This window comes from Chaetura pelagica, unplaced genomic scaffold (assembly GCF_000747805.2).
Source record: "Chaetura pelagica isolate M959 unplaced genomic scaffold, ChaPel_1.0 scaffold70, whole genome shotgun sequence".
Classification (NCBI taxonomy): domain Eukaryota; kingdom Metazoa; phylum Chordata; class Aves; order Apodiformes; family Apodidae; genus Chaetura; species Chaetura pelagica.
This window is the reverse complement of record NW_009952265.1, coordinates 3,666,493-3,684,061: the sequence shown is the minus strand read 5'-3', so window position 1 is coordinate 3,684,061 and position 17,569 is coordinate 3,666,493. Positions and strand designations below refer to the sequence as shown.

General features: G+C 33.4%; 1 protein-coding gene across 1 annotated transcript in view; it reads left to right on the top strand.

Moving 5' to 3' along the window:
• Positions 1 to 17,569, top strand: part of RYR3 (ryanodine receptor 3) — a 191,404-nt gene that overhangs the window by 151,393 nt on the left and 22,442 nt on the right. The window contains exons 71-89 of the mRNA XM_010007742.1: positions 1,150 to 1,320; positions 1,786 to 1,845; positions 2,478 to 2,609; positions 3,451 to 3,563; positions 7,558 to 7,654; positions 9,183 to 9,292; positions 10,134 to 10,185; positions 10,891 to 10,941; positions 11,185 to 11,284; positions 11,545 to 11,624; positions 11,889 to 11,965; positions 13,442 to 13,515; positions 13,757 to 13,774; positions 14,277 to 14,357; positions 14,769 to 14,857; positions 15,265 to 15,393; positions 15,769 to 15,873; positions 16,970 to 17,051; positions 17,380 to 17,569. The exon at positions 17,380 to 17,569 is cut by the window's right edge and continues 1,126 nt beyond it. Of these exons, the coding sequence (XP_010006044.1) occupies positions 1,150 to 1,320; positions 1,786 to 1,845; positions 2,478 to 2,609; positions 3,451 to 3,563; positions 7,558 to 7,654; positions 9,183 to 9,292; positions 10,134 to 10,185; positions 10,891 to 10,941; positions 11,185 to 11,284; positions 11,545 to 11,624; positions 11,889 to 11,965; positions 13,442 to 13,515; positions 13,757 to 13,774; positions 14,277 to 14,357; positions 14,769 to 14,857; positions 15,265 to 15,393; positions 15,769 to 15,873; positions 16,970 to 17,051; positions 17,380 to 17,569 (1,811 nt within the window). The remainder of the gene's footprint in view (positions 1 to 1,149; positions 1,321 to 1,785; positions 1,846 to 2,477; positions 2,610 to 3,450; positions 3,564 to 7,557; positions 7,655 to 9,182; positions 9,293 to 10,133; positions 10,186 to 10,890; positions 10,942 to 11,184; positions 11,285 to 11,544; positions 11,625 to 11,888; positions 11,966 to 13,441; positions 13,516 to 13,756; positions 13,775 to 14,276; positions 14,358 to 14,768; positions 14,858 to 15,264; positions 15,394 to 15,768; positions 15,874 to 16,969; positions 17,052 to 17,379) is intronic.

Genomic DNA, 17,569 nt, shown 5'->3' with positions numbered 1-17,569 from the left:
GCTGCACATACAGAGATTCACCATCTAGAAGACAGAATTTGCCAAAATTTACCACTGAATAGAATATGCATGGCTGTCTTTTTTTCTTCCAGTGATTATGGTGGTAATAGTGTCGTAATAATCAATGAATAATGAATTGCAATGGATTCTGCTGTATCCTTATGTGGAACTTACACAATGTATTATAATGACAGTAGTGAGTAAACTTAATTGAAAGAGGGAAAAGGATGTGGAGCGTTGAATGCAAGCATTTGCCATTTTGTAGTGTTTTATAAGCCTGGAGGCTTAGTCCTGAAATCTTTTCTTAGGCAAAACTCCCCTTGAGTATAGTAGGAGTTTAATCTAAGCACAGAATTCAGAACTAGGCTATTTTTATGTTGTTGTTTGCCATATGTTCATTAAATATATGGGTCTGTTCTGAAGATTTTGGTATGTTGTCTCATAAATGAAAAGTTGTGTCTGAAATACTGTTGTAACAGTGTCTGTTGTAAGCAGAAAGGGTTGATGTTACTCTGTTGTGCTGTTTACTTCTCTGTCTCTTGTTTCCCTTTTCCTATTACCCATGATCTCCAAAGATGCAACAGACTTAATTTTTCATCCCAGAATTACATATATTAGCCAAAGCCAAAGGGCAGTGCTTGTAACTTAGGCACTAATTCATTCGCATTTTATTACACTGAATCAAAGCAAAGCCTTTTAGATACTGGTGTTTTTCAGATGAGGCAAAACAGACAATATTCATTCAGAATCTGGGTAACTATCTTTGTGTAAGTTTCTGAAAAAAATGTAATTAGTTTCTCTCTGTAGCACTGAGAACTACTAGTGTCCTTTGAGACTGACTCAGCTTTTAATTTTAGGGTTGTTTCTGATTTCAGTAAATTTAGTTGTATTCACATGTATGAATGCATAGAAAAGTATGCTACTGCTATTGAAATATTACTGTTTATTGGAATTCTTGCACTGGCACACACCAAAAGTATTCCTTTACCTTTCCCACTGAAGTCCGTATACCCTTTTCCTAATGTAGCATGTTTAATTAATTGTACTACAGCCTGAACATTGTTTCCTTGGACCATTAGGGAAAAAACATGTTGGAAAAATGTGATCAGAGAATTACAGTCATTTACTTTTTTATTTTTTTAATTATAGTCTGGAGGACAAGATCAAGAGAGAAAGAAAACAAAACGTAGAGGGGATTTGTACTCCATACAGACATCCTTGATTGTAGCTGCACTTAAAAAGATGCTTCCTATCGGTTTAAATATGTGTACTCCTGGAGACCAAGAGCTCATCTCTTTGGCTAAGACTAGATATAGCCTCGTAAGTGTATACTTTGTAATAGTTTGAAATGCAAAATAAGCAGAACTTTATACATTGGACTTCAAGGCATGGATGTCTAAATATTATTAAGTATATCAATGTACTATAAGCAATTATAGCTGCTGTGTGTGCTTTCACAAGAAAAAGTGTAGTGTATAGACAATTGCCACCATTTCCTTGTCATTTTCCATTTATATACAATGTAGATTTTTACATATGCATATTCAATTGGACCAAATACATAAAGACTGCAAATTGTTCCATTTTAATTTTCTTCAGGTTTTAATTATTGTTTTGTGGTCAAAATTAAAGAAAGCCTTTTTCCCATGCCCTTCTGGTAACTGACATACTTTGCAAAAAAAGGATAAAAAGCTTCAATATTGACACAATAGCTGTTCTACGTTGTACATATTCTTATGAAATTAATCATAATCTGAACTGAAAAATGCTTCTTCCTTTCCACAGAGGGATACTGATGATGAAGTCAAAGAACATTTACGTAACAACTTACATTTGCAGGAAAAGGTAATATGAAAAAAAATCTCTCTTAAAGATTCTAATGTGTACTTTTAAAACACAGAAGTCACAATTGCTTTGTTTACTGTGATAGGTAAGAGACAAAACAAAACCAAAAACAAAACAGTGAAAAGCTATTAGAAAAATCATCATTTTAACATATTTTCTTTGTAATTTTTTCATTACAATATTTAGTTTTTATGTACAAACAAACAAAACTTGTAGCTGTAACTCTTCATCTACTGAAATTCCAGCTTTCTTTTATTGTACATATTTCCCTAAAACAGCTTTCCACTGTTGGTACAGAAGTCCCACAAGGAGTTAAACTCAATCCCAGTACTAAATGTGACTGATAATTTCTAATGCAGCTAAATGGGATATAGAAGTCCCAGGTTCTTTATTTTGTTTCATGAAATAAAAATGCAGAACCTTACTTAAGAATTTAGTTCAGTTACCCAACAATATATAGAATGTAATGGCATTTTTCTGAGCAGCTAGCAGATATTAATTTAGACTAAAAGGGGACAGATGAAGTGTAAGCACCTATAACATTCTTTATTATAGAAGGAAAATAGTAGTGGGGGCAGTCAAATTCCGTATCTTCATTCAGCAGCTTATGTGTGATGCATGTTGGTTTTCAGTCTGATGATCCAGCTGTGAAATGGCAGTTAAATCTGTACAAAGACATTTTGAAGAGTGACGAACCTACTGACCCTGAGAGAAATGTGGAACGTGTGCAGAGGATTTCAGCTGCTCTGTATCATCTGGAACAGGTAAAAAGTTTAATGTCTACACTGTGTTTGTTTTTAAGTAGAGCTTTTTTCCTTGTAGAGACTGTTTTGACAATGAGTCACAATTTGAACTTCCAGAAAATTTATTTTTGTGCGTGTGTGCATGCGCACACATATGCACATACCAGTGTGTATATATGCAGGGTTTAAAATGTAATCAGTTGATGTGCCTCAATTTAGCTTCAAGGAAAACTCAGAACTTCTTTGCATCTGCAAATCTTCATGAAAAGTCTCAAGAAGTACAGTATACAAATCATTGCCATTCAGTAGCTGAAAACTAATTTTAGGTAGAAATATATACATATTTGTGTGAGGTTTTTTTTAATATACTGATTTTAGCCCATTTCCTATTTCTGCAGCTAAGGATTCTGTAACAGCATTTGAATTGGTTGGCTGTTCATTCCAATGATATAATTTAAACAGAAAAAGGCATTTGTATTCTACCCACAGAAAGTTAATCCATTTTATTTACAGGTGATATAGCACAGAAATTTGTTCACATGAAAAATTGAATACACATAGTTAAAAGCATACATAGTAATAATCATTTTGGAATTTTACCCAAGAGTCCCACGTGTAAGATACTGTGGCATCTTAAGCTTTTCTGTATTAACTGAGAGATACTATATATAAGGCCTGCCATATTTTTTTTAACAATTTAAAACCAAAATCCTAAAAGAACTTTTTTTTTTTACATGTAATGGGGAGCATTCTCAACATTTTCTAATTTGCTGCCTAAATTAAACACTACCTAAACAATAAATTTTGAATAAAAGTTGAAGAGTTTCCATTGTATGTGCTTAGAAGTTGGTTTTTCCCATAGGTTGAACAACCACTGAGATCAAAGAAAGCTGTTTGGCACAAACTCCTGTCAAAGCAACGCAAAAGGGCTGTTGTTGCATGTTTCAGAATGGCACCACTATACAACCTGCCAAGGTAAAAAAAATATAGTAGCTTTTCTTTAAATTTCTGAGTGCAAATGTTGTTTGTGTGCATATCCACAGGTTTGTTTGTTGTCAAGCCTGTGTAATTTTGTTTAAGACTAAAGAGTTGGTTAGTTATCAGATCATTCCTCACAGTAGCAAAATACTTGTCTCATGACAAATAACCAGAGGGGGAAAAGACCATAGGAATTACACTGCTTCAAAACCAAAATACTTCAATTTTGTCAGCTATTACTCTGTATAGTTCTTCAAGTTATCTGTGAAAATTGTTCACATGTTGCTGTTTCTGTCCCTGTTTTGCTTCTGATTGGTTGCTCTTTTTAATCTATTTCTCCTGTGTTTGTATTTTTTAATGTTTTCTTAATTGTGTGGCTTTTCCTCTCTTATCCCATGAACTCTTCATGCTTTTTAGCTTGTCTGTGGCAATCTTCAGCTACTACATTAGAATGTCGTATGCATTAAAGTGGCTACTGGGACAGAGAAGTGCAGAATTATATTTTGAACTTGTGTGTTGCTCTGCTTCTTAATCCTGTTGAATGCAGATATCACAAAGTCTGAGATAAAATGCGTCCTGCACCTGAATCCATTGGCTGCTTTAATAATAAATCATGTGACATTGAGGTGATTTCCTTTACCCTGTTTCTTTTCAAAAAATCTGCTTTTTATTCAGATACATGTTTATGTTTGCTTGTCACCTTCTTCTGCACTTTTTCACCTTTCGTGTTTAATATTTTTGTTCAAAGTTTGTTTGCAAAGTATTTAACAGAGGAGTTGCATTGCATTTTCAAATGCTTTTATTAAAGCCAATGTACATGCTTGATGTCAGCTAAAGCTCTGTAGCTGTGCCACTAACATACTGGAAGAAAATTAGATTTACACAAGACAAAAAGCCAGTTATATTGTAAAGAGCACATATCCTTCCTTTAAACAAAGTAGTAGTTCTAACCAACTACTCTACCACAGTAGTCACACTACCACCAGGCAATCTCTAAAGAGACAGAGAATTAAATGGTTATGTCCAACGTATGAACAAACTGGTTAGTATCAACCATTTCTCCTTCATGAATAGTGTTTGGAAAAAATAAGAGGAAGGTCTATGAAGAGCACCCATTTCAGTATTACATTTTTGTGAGGGTTTTTTTCACACCTGTATTCTGGATTTATGAAGTCTTAAAATGCTTGGAATATACATGAGCACCCAAATGATAAAAATTACTACTCTTATTTTTGCCTTTAAAAAAACCCTTTTATTTATTATTTTTGAGGTTGATGGAACACTTGCTGAGGGGCAAAATATGTTATGAATCTGTATTTTAATATTCAAGAAAATATGGAGTAATTGAAGTAATACTCATTGAAGTAGAACATCTACATTATCTGTAATTTTTCATTAAAACCTTTTATGTGTTAAGATTGGTTATGTGTTGAGATTGGTTCTTCTCAAACTTTGTGGTAGATTTTGTGGTGGTGTTTACTCCTAATTTAAATATGAATGTGAGGGAATTCTGTCCATTTAATCCTGTGCATTCTAAAAATGAACTGTCACAAAACTATTTTAGCCAATTAATTGTTGTGTCTGCACTTCAAAAGAGGTAAGAGTGAAGAAACACTTCAGACATAGAATTGTAAAATCACAGAATGGTTTACATTGGAGGTGCCCTTTAAAGGTCATCTAGTCCAATGCCCCTGCAATGAGCAGGGACTTCTAGGTTCATTGATCAATTGATGAGTGCAGAACAGAGTTTTAAAATTCATTAATGTATAGATATATTTTTTCTAGATAAATCATAGCATTCTGACAGGACAATAAATCTGTTACACTGTCTCCATCACTGAAATAGATTGTGTAGTTAAGACATGAACCCTTGAGATTATTTCAAGTGGGATATGACTACTTCTAGTAGCTATGTAAATCCCTTTGACCTAGAGTTTGAACTAGAGTTTCAAATGTAGCTCTCCTTATCTTGTATATTTCCTAATATTAGTTGCAGTTATATATTGCAAGTGTTAGTTCTAAATCTGGTGCTAGAATAAATCAATTTAAAGTTCAGTAAGCAAAGATTATGATAGCGCCCTTCCATTTATCCTAGAAAATACTAATAACTTCAATGAATAACAAGCTCTTTCTTTGAAAAATTTCTGGAGATTTAGGTGGCTTTTAATATAACTTAATGTTAATCTTATATTTTAATCCCATTTTCTTCAAAGTACATTCTTACATGTATCAGTTTTTAGGAATCTGAGAAATCAAAATGTCTCCTGATGTGCAGGTATTTGTTAAATCATAGAAAAATTACTTTAACTTCTACCATAAATATATCAAGTACTCCCTTTTCCAAGAAGTGCCTGGAGATACAAAAGAAATAGTTGTATTTTAACATATTTTTATTTTTCAAGGGAAAAAAAGATCAGTTAAGTTAGGAAATAATAGTTCTCCATATTTGTTTTTAATGAGTGTACATGGTTTTGAAAAAGTTACTTATGTGTTAAGTGTTTTCTCTGACATGTGTATCTGTTTGATGCTTTAAGGAAATTAATTTGTAAAAATAGTTGTCTTGTTGTCTGTCATCTGTTTATGCACATAGATACAGCGAAGTTGTACCTGGCAGTTTTTCATACACAGTTTACATATACATTCTTTCTGACTACTTTATTGAATTGTGCGTTTCTTCAATGAAAACCTATATGCTTTTCTTCAGACACAAAATTAGCAATTTCTTCCTGAGCACCTTTCAACGTGTTTGGCTGGAAAAAGTACATGAAAAAACTCAGTATGACAGGCTTATACTCAAGTTAACGGTAATGTAACTTGTGGAGAGCCTCTTCCTTACGCACACACTTACTCCTTCCCAGCCATGATTTGATGTTATCATAAAACATGAGTTTGTACAATTTCCAGAGGGGATTCTGATTGGTCAGTGTTTGAAATTTGATAATAATATGGCCTAGAAGGTTGGGTCAATAACTATTCCACTGTAAAACAATAATGTGCACAGTGTATTTAAACCAGTCATAGCATAGTCAATTTGCATAGCTTTTGTTAGTGGTGCAGGCTAAAAATAAATTAAAAGTTTGTGCGGAACAGCCTTTTTAACCATATGTAGTGCATCTCAAAATAAAATTTCTCCCCAACTATGATGTAACGAAGGAATGGTTTGGCCATTATTATGTGTAGTCTTATTGTCATGAGCTGAATTTTCTGTGGAAAGTTAAATTAATTAGTACTGTACAGTAGTAGCAAATACATTTGAGACTTTTCAAAACTGACCTTTTTCTAGAGCAGGTTTTGTGTATTTTTAGGCCAGCTTCTTTGAGGACTCATTAGTGCTGCCCTGATTTGAAACTGAGAGAAGCCCAGGTTAGGCTTTTCTATGTAGAAGGCAGTGACTGGCTGTGGATAACATGCTGGAAAGCACTTGATAACTATTTTGGTGTTGATGGCCAACTTCTGCTATCTCAACATCCTAAATCTAGTAAAGCAGATTTAAATCTTTTAGATGTAAATCTCACCCATTCATTCTCAGTCTGTTCAAGAGTGCATTTTTCCCATATTGGCACTAAGGTTCCATCCCTGAAGTTTCATGTGTGATGTATATTAGCACTCCCAAAGCCTTCAAGCAAAAAGGAAACACTGGAACAGGTTGCCCAGAGAGATGATGGAGGCCCCATTCAAGAAGGCATTCAAGGTCAGCCTTCATGGGGCTCTGAGCAACATGATTTAGTTCAAGAGGACTCTGCTCACTGCAGAAGGTTGGACTAGAGGACCTTTAAAGATCCCTTCCAACCCACCACATTCTGTGAAAAAAAATAGTAAGAATGCAGACGCGGAATTGTCACAGAATGCTAATTATGTTTTGCATTTTGTTTCACTGACCAATCAGAGGATCAGAATTGTACAAATATGTATCCTTACTAATCATTAACCACCTGAGCTGTTATACTATGTTCCGTTACCCCTCTTGATCTCACTTTCACAACCCCCCCAGGCACCGTTCTATTAACCTCTTCCTCCATGGCTATCAGAACTATTGGATAGAAACAGAGGAATATTCATTTGAGGAGAAACTAGTACAGGATTTGGCTGTAAGTACTGATGTAATTGGGCATATTTTTTGGTGCCCACTTTAGTGTATATTTTATGTATCTATCATAACCTATTTTTTGGTGTCTGTACTGTATGCATAGACTTATAAAATATTATTCCTTATGCTTCAGGGCATACCGTAATTTTCTGCTGTGGTCGAAAAGACATTTGTCCCATGAGGCACACTGAAGTGCATTAAGGTGGTTTATGCCTTCAGAAAAACTATTTTTTCTTGGGAAAAGAAACTGATTAGATGAACTATCAGACTATTTTTGTCACTATGGTAATTCCTATGTTCCTATATTTTATTTAATGTTTTTTTTAAAGCTTAACACAATTGATCCTTTTCCCCTTTTAAAAATTTTTGTTGATGCATAATATTTAATTTTAACATTTTCAGCTTTGATACAAATTAAGTTTTAAGTTTGCTGTTTTCTTGTTGATACATCATAAGGAGAAGTAAATATATGCAGCCATATTCAGCAAAAATTTAGTGTATATGTGTACTTGATGAAAGTGATTGGTAAACGTCAGCATTTTATTACTGAATATTGATACAGAAAGCCTATTTCTCCTCTCTGTGGTTAGTTTGTCTAAAATTCTTCCAAGGGGCCTATATCCATAGCATTTAAACACAACAAAAGCTGATAGATAGCTTCATATGAAGGTGTACCAGGACATACTTCAGTGCTAGCAAAAGCAGTCACATTGTGCTTTGTATAGATCCAGTGGTATAGAAGATTGCATGATTTTTCAAAGCTACAGCAAATATATTTTTATCATACTCTGGACAATTTTATGGTCACAGTCTTTGCTTGACTTTGTTGTTTCTTTCTCAAGGAAGGAATGAAGCTATTAGTCAAAACCGTGGCTGCAGTTCTTTCAGATTTATTAGTGAAGTAAACTGAGCTTCTGTAATTACAATTACTACTGTAATTGCAATAATTCTACAATAATTTGTGATAACACAACTAAGGTAAAGGTGATACACTGCTTTTTTGCCAGTGCTGGTTATGCTATATTTCAAACTGCCAAAACAAAGTCTGAAGTTGACAATAAGAGCAACTGGCTGAATCCAGGTAACCTAGAAGTTACATGGGAAGTGTTGCAGTAAACAGTAGTCTGAACAGTAGGTATCTGATTATATTATTAAAAATAGTTCAACTAACCAATAATTCTCCTGCTAAATAATTGAGCTTTTTTCAGTTCTGGTCTACTAGAAACGTAATTTCTGCTGAATAAGGCTTCCCTAAGATTTTCACTGTCTCATTCTCACTACCTCACAAATGAGAAACGTCTAATGTTGCTATAAAAAATGAATAATGATCAGATACAGGATTTACTCTGAGTCATACATGCACATTATGGCACAGGTTATGTTGTAAAACGCTGAATGAGATGAATACTAGAAGTAAATATAAATTGGACAATAAAATTACCAAAATCCTTTCATAAGCTTAATTACTCAATTTTTTTTTCTTACTCATGAAGCTTAATTTGTATTTTCTGATATAAATCTTGAGACAGACACCTCCAAAAAAAGAGGAAGAGGAAGAGGAAGAGACCGAGAAAAAACAGCCTGATCCGCTTCATCAGATCATCCTCTATTTTAGTCGCAGTGCTCTCACAGAGAAAAGGTAAAAAAAGCTGCATTGAAAAGCACTTTGAGTAAAGGCACCTAGTAATTGAATTTCTAATAACATCACAGAAGTGATTTAACACAACTGCAGTTTATTACTGTAAGTGATGAATACTTTTTTGCCTTTCAGTTTCATTAGAGTTTTCACATATTTAAACTCAGTATAACCTTTATATTGAGAAAATCCAGACTATTTTTGACACTTGAAAAGCTTGGTAAATACCCATTACAGGAATAATTGAGCAAGAATTCTCATAGAAACAGAGTCTACAGGAACTGCTGGTTCATTCTGAGTGCCCTTTCCTGGTCTTTCTGCTGGTAGTAGATGTAGGTTCTTCTTGTTGGTATTCATTACATTTTATTCAGTATGCCAGGAAATATTTTATGGATTAATTGCTTTCAGTATTCATTTCTGTTATGAATTTAGACTGCTGATTAAAAGACGTATTTCATATGAGTAGAGTACTCCAGTGCTTCATATACTTTTTCTGTATGACTTAAATATTCTTGTCACCTGATAATTGATATTATTCTAACTTCTCTCTTCATAATACTCTTCTGCACCTGCAATAGCCAGTGACCATACTTAACTAAATGACTAAGTTGGATGTCCAAATATACCTGTAAATTGTTTAGCTAAAAAAGTTAGAGACTAAGTTTGTGATAAGAAAATACATTTATAATATTATTTTCAAGAGTAATAGCATTTCAAGTAGACATGTATCTAGTTTAGCAAAATATCATTTAATAGAAATGGTATTTGAATACTAGTAGCAGCATGGCATCTTGCTATTATTACATTGTAAAATAATGTTACCTTTTTTTTTTACTCTTTCTAGTAAACTAGAAGATGATCCTTTATATATTGCTTATTCCGCCATGATGGCAAAGGTAAACATGTCATTTCAAGCTCCATCTCTCACTTCACTCCAGTACTTCCCATTAATTTTAGATGCTTTTTAAACCTTATCCTCCCGTTTCTTATGTGGACTGCTTGAAACTGGTAATTTCTGTATGTTTAATGCAGGAAATTCTGTTCAGAGTTTTATATATATTCATTATACATATATATATGAAAATATATATGTGTATTATATATTATATATTATATATTATATAATATATATATCTTATATTTATCTCTAACAAAAAATTTCTAACACTAAAACAATATTATAAAATTCCAGTAAGTGCAATTCTGTTTATATTACTTGGTACTTTGTTTTGTACCAGAATAACTCCTGAGCTGTTTAAACATGTCGGTTATCTTTATTTTTTTGGGTAATTATTTTTGAGTTAATATTTGAAGTCTGTCAAAAACAAATTGACATATTTTGCAACATATTGATTACAGCTGATAGATGTGTGGAGAGTTTGACTGTGAACTCAAATATAATTAATATAAATAGAAATATGACACAAGAACACATACCCTACAGTTACAGGGTGTACATGGCATTGCATGAATACCCTGAAGTACTCATACATATCACCTTAGTGTGGATGAACACAAATATTTACAGTTACGGGGATTTTAATGTTCTTGATGCATTTTATTAAGAAAAATCTTGTGATTTCTGTTTCTAACATAAAAAGAGCTGTCAGGAAGAAGAAGAAGAGGAAGAAGAAAAAGAAAAGACGTTTGAGGTTAGAGTTTAAATAACATTTATTTTTCATCACCTGATGCAGAGCTGGTTTACTAAGTTACTCAAATTCAAAAAAAAAATAATTAAAAAAAAATACGTTGTGATGAAGTTTTGTAATCAACTAACCTCTGAATTCTGGAGGCAGATAGCCTTCAACCACTTCAGATTTCTCATCTTCCTGTTTTTCTGATTCAGTTCCAGTCTGTATTCTGTTCTCATTTTTGTTCCCAAATCCCAAATCCAGGAGAAAGAAATGGAAAAACAGAGAACTCTCTATCAGCAAGCTCGCTTACATGATCGTGGAGCTGCTGAGATGGTCCTTCAGATGATTAGTGCAAGCCAAGGTAATGGTCTGTGAAATTTTAAAAGTATATAGATGATTATATGTATATGTAAGACTATACACATATATAATATATTATGTCATTATACCTATGATATGTATATCATATGCTACTTGTATAGAGTATATAAGGAGGCAATATAAATGTCAATAACAACTCCATTAGGTAAAATTTACAGACTGCTTTTCTGATTGAATAGAAAGACTGAATTATATTGAATATAATTGCAAGTTTTAATGAGTGTACCCTTGTTTTTACAGGTCATACAGGGCCCATGGTGGTTGAAACACTAAAACTTGGTATTGCTATTCTAAATGGTGGCAATACCATAGTCCAACAGGTAATGCTTCTGCAACTACCGTGAGTCTTGCTTGTATAAGGCAGGCACGTGATTTCAAGAATTTTAGTATTTTGTTGGGTTGGTTTTTTTTAGTGCATTTTATTTTAAGCTAAACATTAAAGAAATATCTGGGTATTTTGGTACAATATCAATTATAGTACTGCTTGCCAGTGTTTTTAATTTTGAATGGTAATTCAGGAAGTTGGTGATTCATACAGTTTTAATATAGTTGTGTTTTTTTCCCAAAAAATTTATCCCCTCTAGAAAATGCTTGAGTACCTGAAGGAGAAAAAGGATGCTGGATTTTTTCAAAGTATTTCTGGCTTGATGCAGTCATGCAGGTAAAAGCATAAATCTTATTATTACAGTCTCAGTTTTATTCATGTTGGTGGGTTATTGCTCAGTGCAGATGGATTCATCATAGGTAAATTACTGGACTCATAGATTCTAGAACTCCTGTGGGTAATTTTTGTGAAAAGTAAAATGCTCAGATTCCTCAAGTTTTCTGTGTGGGTGGTTCTAAGGATGGATAAATCCATCCACAGGCCGGTGGAGCTTAACTAGAATTTCAGTTTCTTCACATCTCTGACAGATTACATCATCTCTGACTCTTCCTCTGAATTCTCTGCATATGTATCAGGCTTGTTAGAGATGGCATATGGCTGGTGAGACTATAGTAGTCCATTCCCTTAATAAACCAGAAGATCATATTACGTAAGGTAAAGGACTCGCATAATTAAGGTGGAAAATTGTGGGTGTTTCTGATTACACTTCAGTAGACGACCTCCTTTTCTCAGCCTTTTAAAGTAACAGAATGGTTCTGAATGAGTAGACTGAGAATTAGAAGTGGAGAAGCTATATTCAGACTGGGAAAAAATGTGGAAGAGATGGTGACCTGCACTGCAGAAATTATCACCGAGTAGTTACAGCCTGATAAATAGTATCTATGTTGTAATTTTTCCTTTTTTGTACGACTCAAACGGGAACTGCAGTGGTGATATTACTAATTGTGTATGTGTATAATTCAGGACTTCATTTAAAAAAAATGTTAATAAAAATACTTGAACACTGACAAGAGAATGAATATTATGCTTTAAAGATGCTTTTGATTTTAATGGTGTCACTAGATAGTAAAATATGTGCATTGTTGTTTAAATAAATAAATAAAAAATCATAGAATTGTATTTGGACTGTTTAAATTAAAATATTCTGACTGGGCTCTGAGAAGAATCATCATCTGCTATTCCAAGTGTTGAGCTAAGACAGGTTAGAAAAAGAAAATTCTGATATCGGTGTATTTTGACCTTGGAAGATATGGAATCTCTGGTTCCATATATAGTCTTCTGAATATGGAGTTTCCATACATCTTCTGAATAACATAATAATACGTAATACATACAGTAGCAATATAATAGAAATAATAACGATAGCTAAGTGGAAAATGCTGTCACTGAGAAATAACAGCACTAATGGCCTTTTGGCAGGCAGGTTTAAGTCAATCTAGAGAGCAATATTCCAGTTTTTCTTTTATGCTTTTCATTTATACATGAAACCATGAATGACATTACTGGAAGTGAAGTTAGGGACATGGGGACATCTGACCAGAGACATATTGCTTTTCAGAAATGGACACTGGACCTTTATTTTCATCACAAGCCCTTTTACTTAATATTCATATTAGATAAAATATGAGGCAGTGCATGTCACAGTGGGTCAAGAATAGTTACTGAAGGCCTCCAGAGATTTCCTAGAAGAAAATAGCTTTCCATTCTGTACTTATAGTACTTTTTCCTGTTTGGTTTTATTTTCAATATAAGTGTTCTTGACTTGAATGCGTTTGAGAGACAAAATAAAGCAGAAGGCCTGGGAATGGTTACTGAAGAAGGAACGCGTAAGTAAAATTAAATTGATTCCAGTAGTGTTTAAAACATTATTTGTGATTCCTTCTTTAACTTGAACTGTTCTTACTGTGGCTTGAGGTTTCTGTTTATAAACTTACTATAAGCAATTACAGGGTTTGAGTTCTAAATATGCTTTATATTTACAAAATCCTAAGCAATAATTTATACGAAAAACATTGTAACTTCCAGTATTCTTATCCTGTATTCTTGTTATTTTTCTTTGATCCACAGTCATCGTTCGTGAGCGTGGTATGTTTGGGTTTACAGTTTTCAATGCTGTTGTTGCAAAAATGTGTTGCAAGTACAGAGAGAAATCTTTCATTGCATCTTCCCAGATATCTTTAGGTTTAGCTTTACGGTCTGCAGCAGGTTGTGTTTTCAGCTTGGTTAAACAGTTTGATGCTTATTAAAGAAGCGTTGTTCATATTTAAGGCATGATTTGAGTTCTGACTAACCATTTACTTATTAGATATATATACCCTGTTGCTTTTTTTTTTATTTTTCTTTTCTTTTTTTTTTTTTTTTTTCACCATGAATGCATTGGAGTGCTAAATATTTTGGCTTTGCTTTTTCCATCTCAGTTCTTCTTTTAATTATTATCAGTCTGTTTCTTCTAAATGGCTTTAATGCTTTTATAATACTTTTTTTTTTTTTTTAGAATTCTTGTTTTTAAGGTTGCTGTAATTTTATATGTTCTACATCTTTCATTATGACTGTTGTCTCCTAATTATTGTACTTATATATTGCAAAGGTGAAAAGGTGTTGCAGCATGATGAGTTTACTCGAGATCTATTTCGATTTTTACAACTGCTCTGTGAGGGGCATAACAATGGTAAGTGAACTGAATTAATTTTGGGGAAAAATGTGTGATGAATTTGTTCTTTAATAAGGTTGAGTAGAACAGATTCTGATGTCTTTTTCTTCCTCTAATTAATGTCATTTTCTGAGGGGAAAGCATGCCAACAATTTGAATTGAAGAGTTAAAGTTGAGAGTTTAAATATTAATGGAATTTCAGCTTTTATGCCAAGCATTAGTAGGCATTAGCTTATTAAAAGTCATGTGGATAACAATTCTTCAGTTGTGTTTACACTGTGTTCTACAGTAGTTCAATTTCCACTACATAAGCATCTGTAGCCAACAGATTAAAAATAATTCTCCATGTGTCCATGAAAATACGAAAATAACCTTGTGTTTTTTTATTTGTATATGTATTAACCAAGCACAAATCACTTCTTACTTCAGATTTTCAAAATTACCTACGTACTCAGATGGGCAACACCACAACAGTGAATATTATTATTAGTACAGTGGATTATCTCTTGCGTCTTCAGGTGAGGAAAAAAAAAAAAAAAAAAAGAGAAAAATGGAGTATAACAAATTTACCTTTTTTCAGTTTTTATACATACATATTTTACTGGAATCAAATGTGAAAACCCCCTCTCAAAGGATATCTAAAATAAAGAATTCTGATTTAGTGTATTTCATCTCTTCTTTCTTTTTTAAAATAGATGACCTTTCAGAATTCCATGTGAAAGCATATGTGTTAATCTATTACATTGTTCATTTCCACAGGGAGCCTAGTTATGTAATAATACAAAAAGTTATTGTTAGGAGAAATAGATTGACATAGAAATACTGAATTTCATATGCTGCTGATTCAACTTCTGATGATAAAAATGCAGGCAGTAAATAGTGTATATAGAATCCAAAATTAGAAAATATGTTGTCTTTTTCTTAGGAATCAATCAGTGACTTCTATTGGTACTATTCAGGAAAGGATGTCATTGATGAATCAGGACAACGTAACTTCTCTAAAGCTTTGGCTGTCACCAAACAAATATTCAATTCCCTTACAGAATATATCCAGGTATATAAAGTTTTGTTTAAGGTACTAACAGTAAAATTATGATTATATAGCCTGATTATGTCCTATTGTGAATTTGTAAATGTCTTGGCTTTATTTTTTCTTAATTTTGATACATTTATATGGAATCACTGGCCCATTGTGAAGTTACTTCTTAAACATGTTAATGGCTGCATCTTTAACATGATACAGTCTAGTATGTATGCACTAGATACCAAAGAGATCTTGCAAAGGTTTCTCATTTAGCTTTGTGGAAGCCTGAAGTTTCTTTTTTTTATTATTTTTTCAGGGAGAAATCTTGGGAAAATAAATTGGTTTATTTGCTTTGGTTTTGTTTATTTTATATAAATTAAAAATACATTTTCCTTAATTTTTTAGGGCCCATGCATAGGTAACCAACAAAGTCTGGCTCACAGTAGGCTGTGGGATGCAGTTGTTGGCTTTCTTCATGTCTTTGCCAATATGCAGATGAAACTTTCGCAGGTATTTTCAGTACTCAAGTAAACCTTCTTTGTTTATAAATTCAAGTGAATGTTGAAAGCTGTAAAGCAGTTCACGTGCTGATGCTCATTGGTTGTCCATGTACCTATTGTACTGTAAACATCCAAGACTGAATCTCAGGACTTGCATCTTCATATCAGTCCTTTTAGCACTAATCATCACCGTGCACTCACCTTTTCTAATATCAACCTCACTGCTTCCAATGAACGTGTACCTTTCTGATAATGAAGGTGGAAATTTGCTCACTTTCTCCCTGTTGTGAAAACCTGATGATCTGTCAGACACGGCAGAAGTACCACTAAAAGCATGGTTCCCATACTACAGTGGAGTAGGGCAGGAGAAAAGCTGGGGAAGATTCAAAGAGGGAGGGAATGTGAGTTGGTCAGCTTGTCCAGTTACCTCATCATAGGCACTGAGCAGGAGGGCAATAGGCAGTGTTTTTCACTGCTTCACTGTGCTGGGTATTGTGGAGTCCCATCTGTCTTCACAGTTTCAGGCTTCTATGTCCTTTGTGGCATAAACTGTACCCATTCACTCAAGACTGAGCACTGAATGCAACAGTGCAGAGTAATTTATTTCCTCACTCTTATTGACAGTCTCTGCTACCTTCTGACTTCCTCGTAAGATTTCTTCCCACCATACAGATCTACACCAGAATTTTGAGGGTACTTTTTATGTCCTTAACATTAGTCAAAAATCCATGTTAGACTTACCATGTTCTATAATTAAACAAAACAGTTCTAGTTCTCTTTAGTGCATTATGCTATTAAATATTCCCCGTGAAGTGAAAAAGGATGGGTTCTTTCTGAGATCTTACTGTCAGATCTGTGCAGTGACCAATTTTGAGTTTCTTCTGTCCCTTATCTCCACTTTGGTATCCTTAATGCTTTATTGTAAAAGACTTCCAATAGTAACCATAATAAAACAGCAATCAAATTTTGCTGAAGAATGCAAACTACTTTTAGATGACCAACCTGCATAACTGCATTTTTTTTTTCCCAAATGTATTTATTTTTCCAACTAAATAAAAGAAGAAACCAAATCTTTTTCTTTTTTTTCTTTTTTTTTTTTTTTTTAGGACTCTGCTCAAATTGAATTGCTTAAAGAGCTGCTAGATCTGCTAAAGGATATGGTAGTGATGCTTTTGTCACTGCTTGAAGGTTCGTCTTGTTTTTCTTTCCGGTCGAATATGATTATCTCAGCTTCATAATGTAAAGTACAATACAATGTTAATCTTTCTAAGCTGTTTTTTAAAATTACCTTTATGTGATGCCAGGAAAATAACTATATCATATTTATCATATTTATTTAACATATATTCTGGAATATAAATAGGTGTGGAAAAGAGAGCTGCTACAGAAAGGCATGTTAAAAGAAAAATTATGAAGATTTAAGAGCATTTATGTTCTGTTCTCAGCATTGACATGAAATTTCTTTATTTCAAATGTAGTGATACCAAATAACTCCCTGCTTTAACACACTACTTAGGTAACGTTGTAAATGGAACTATTGGAAAACAAATGGTAGACACGCTTGTGGAATCATCTAGCAATGTAGAATTGATTTTGAAGTTCTTTGACATGTTCCTCAAGTTAAAAGATTTGACTAACTCAGATGCTTTCAAAGAATATGACCCAGATGGTAAAGGCATCATTTCAAAGAAGGAATTCCAGAAATC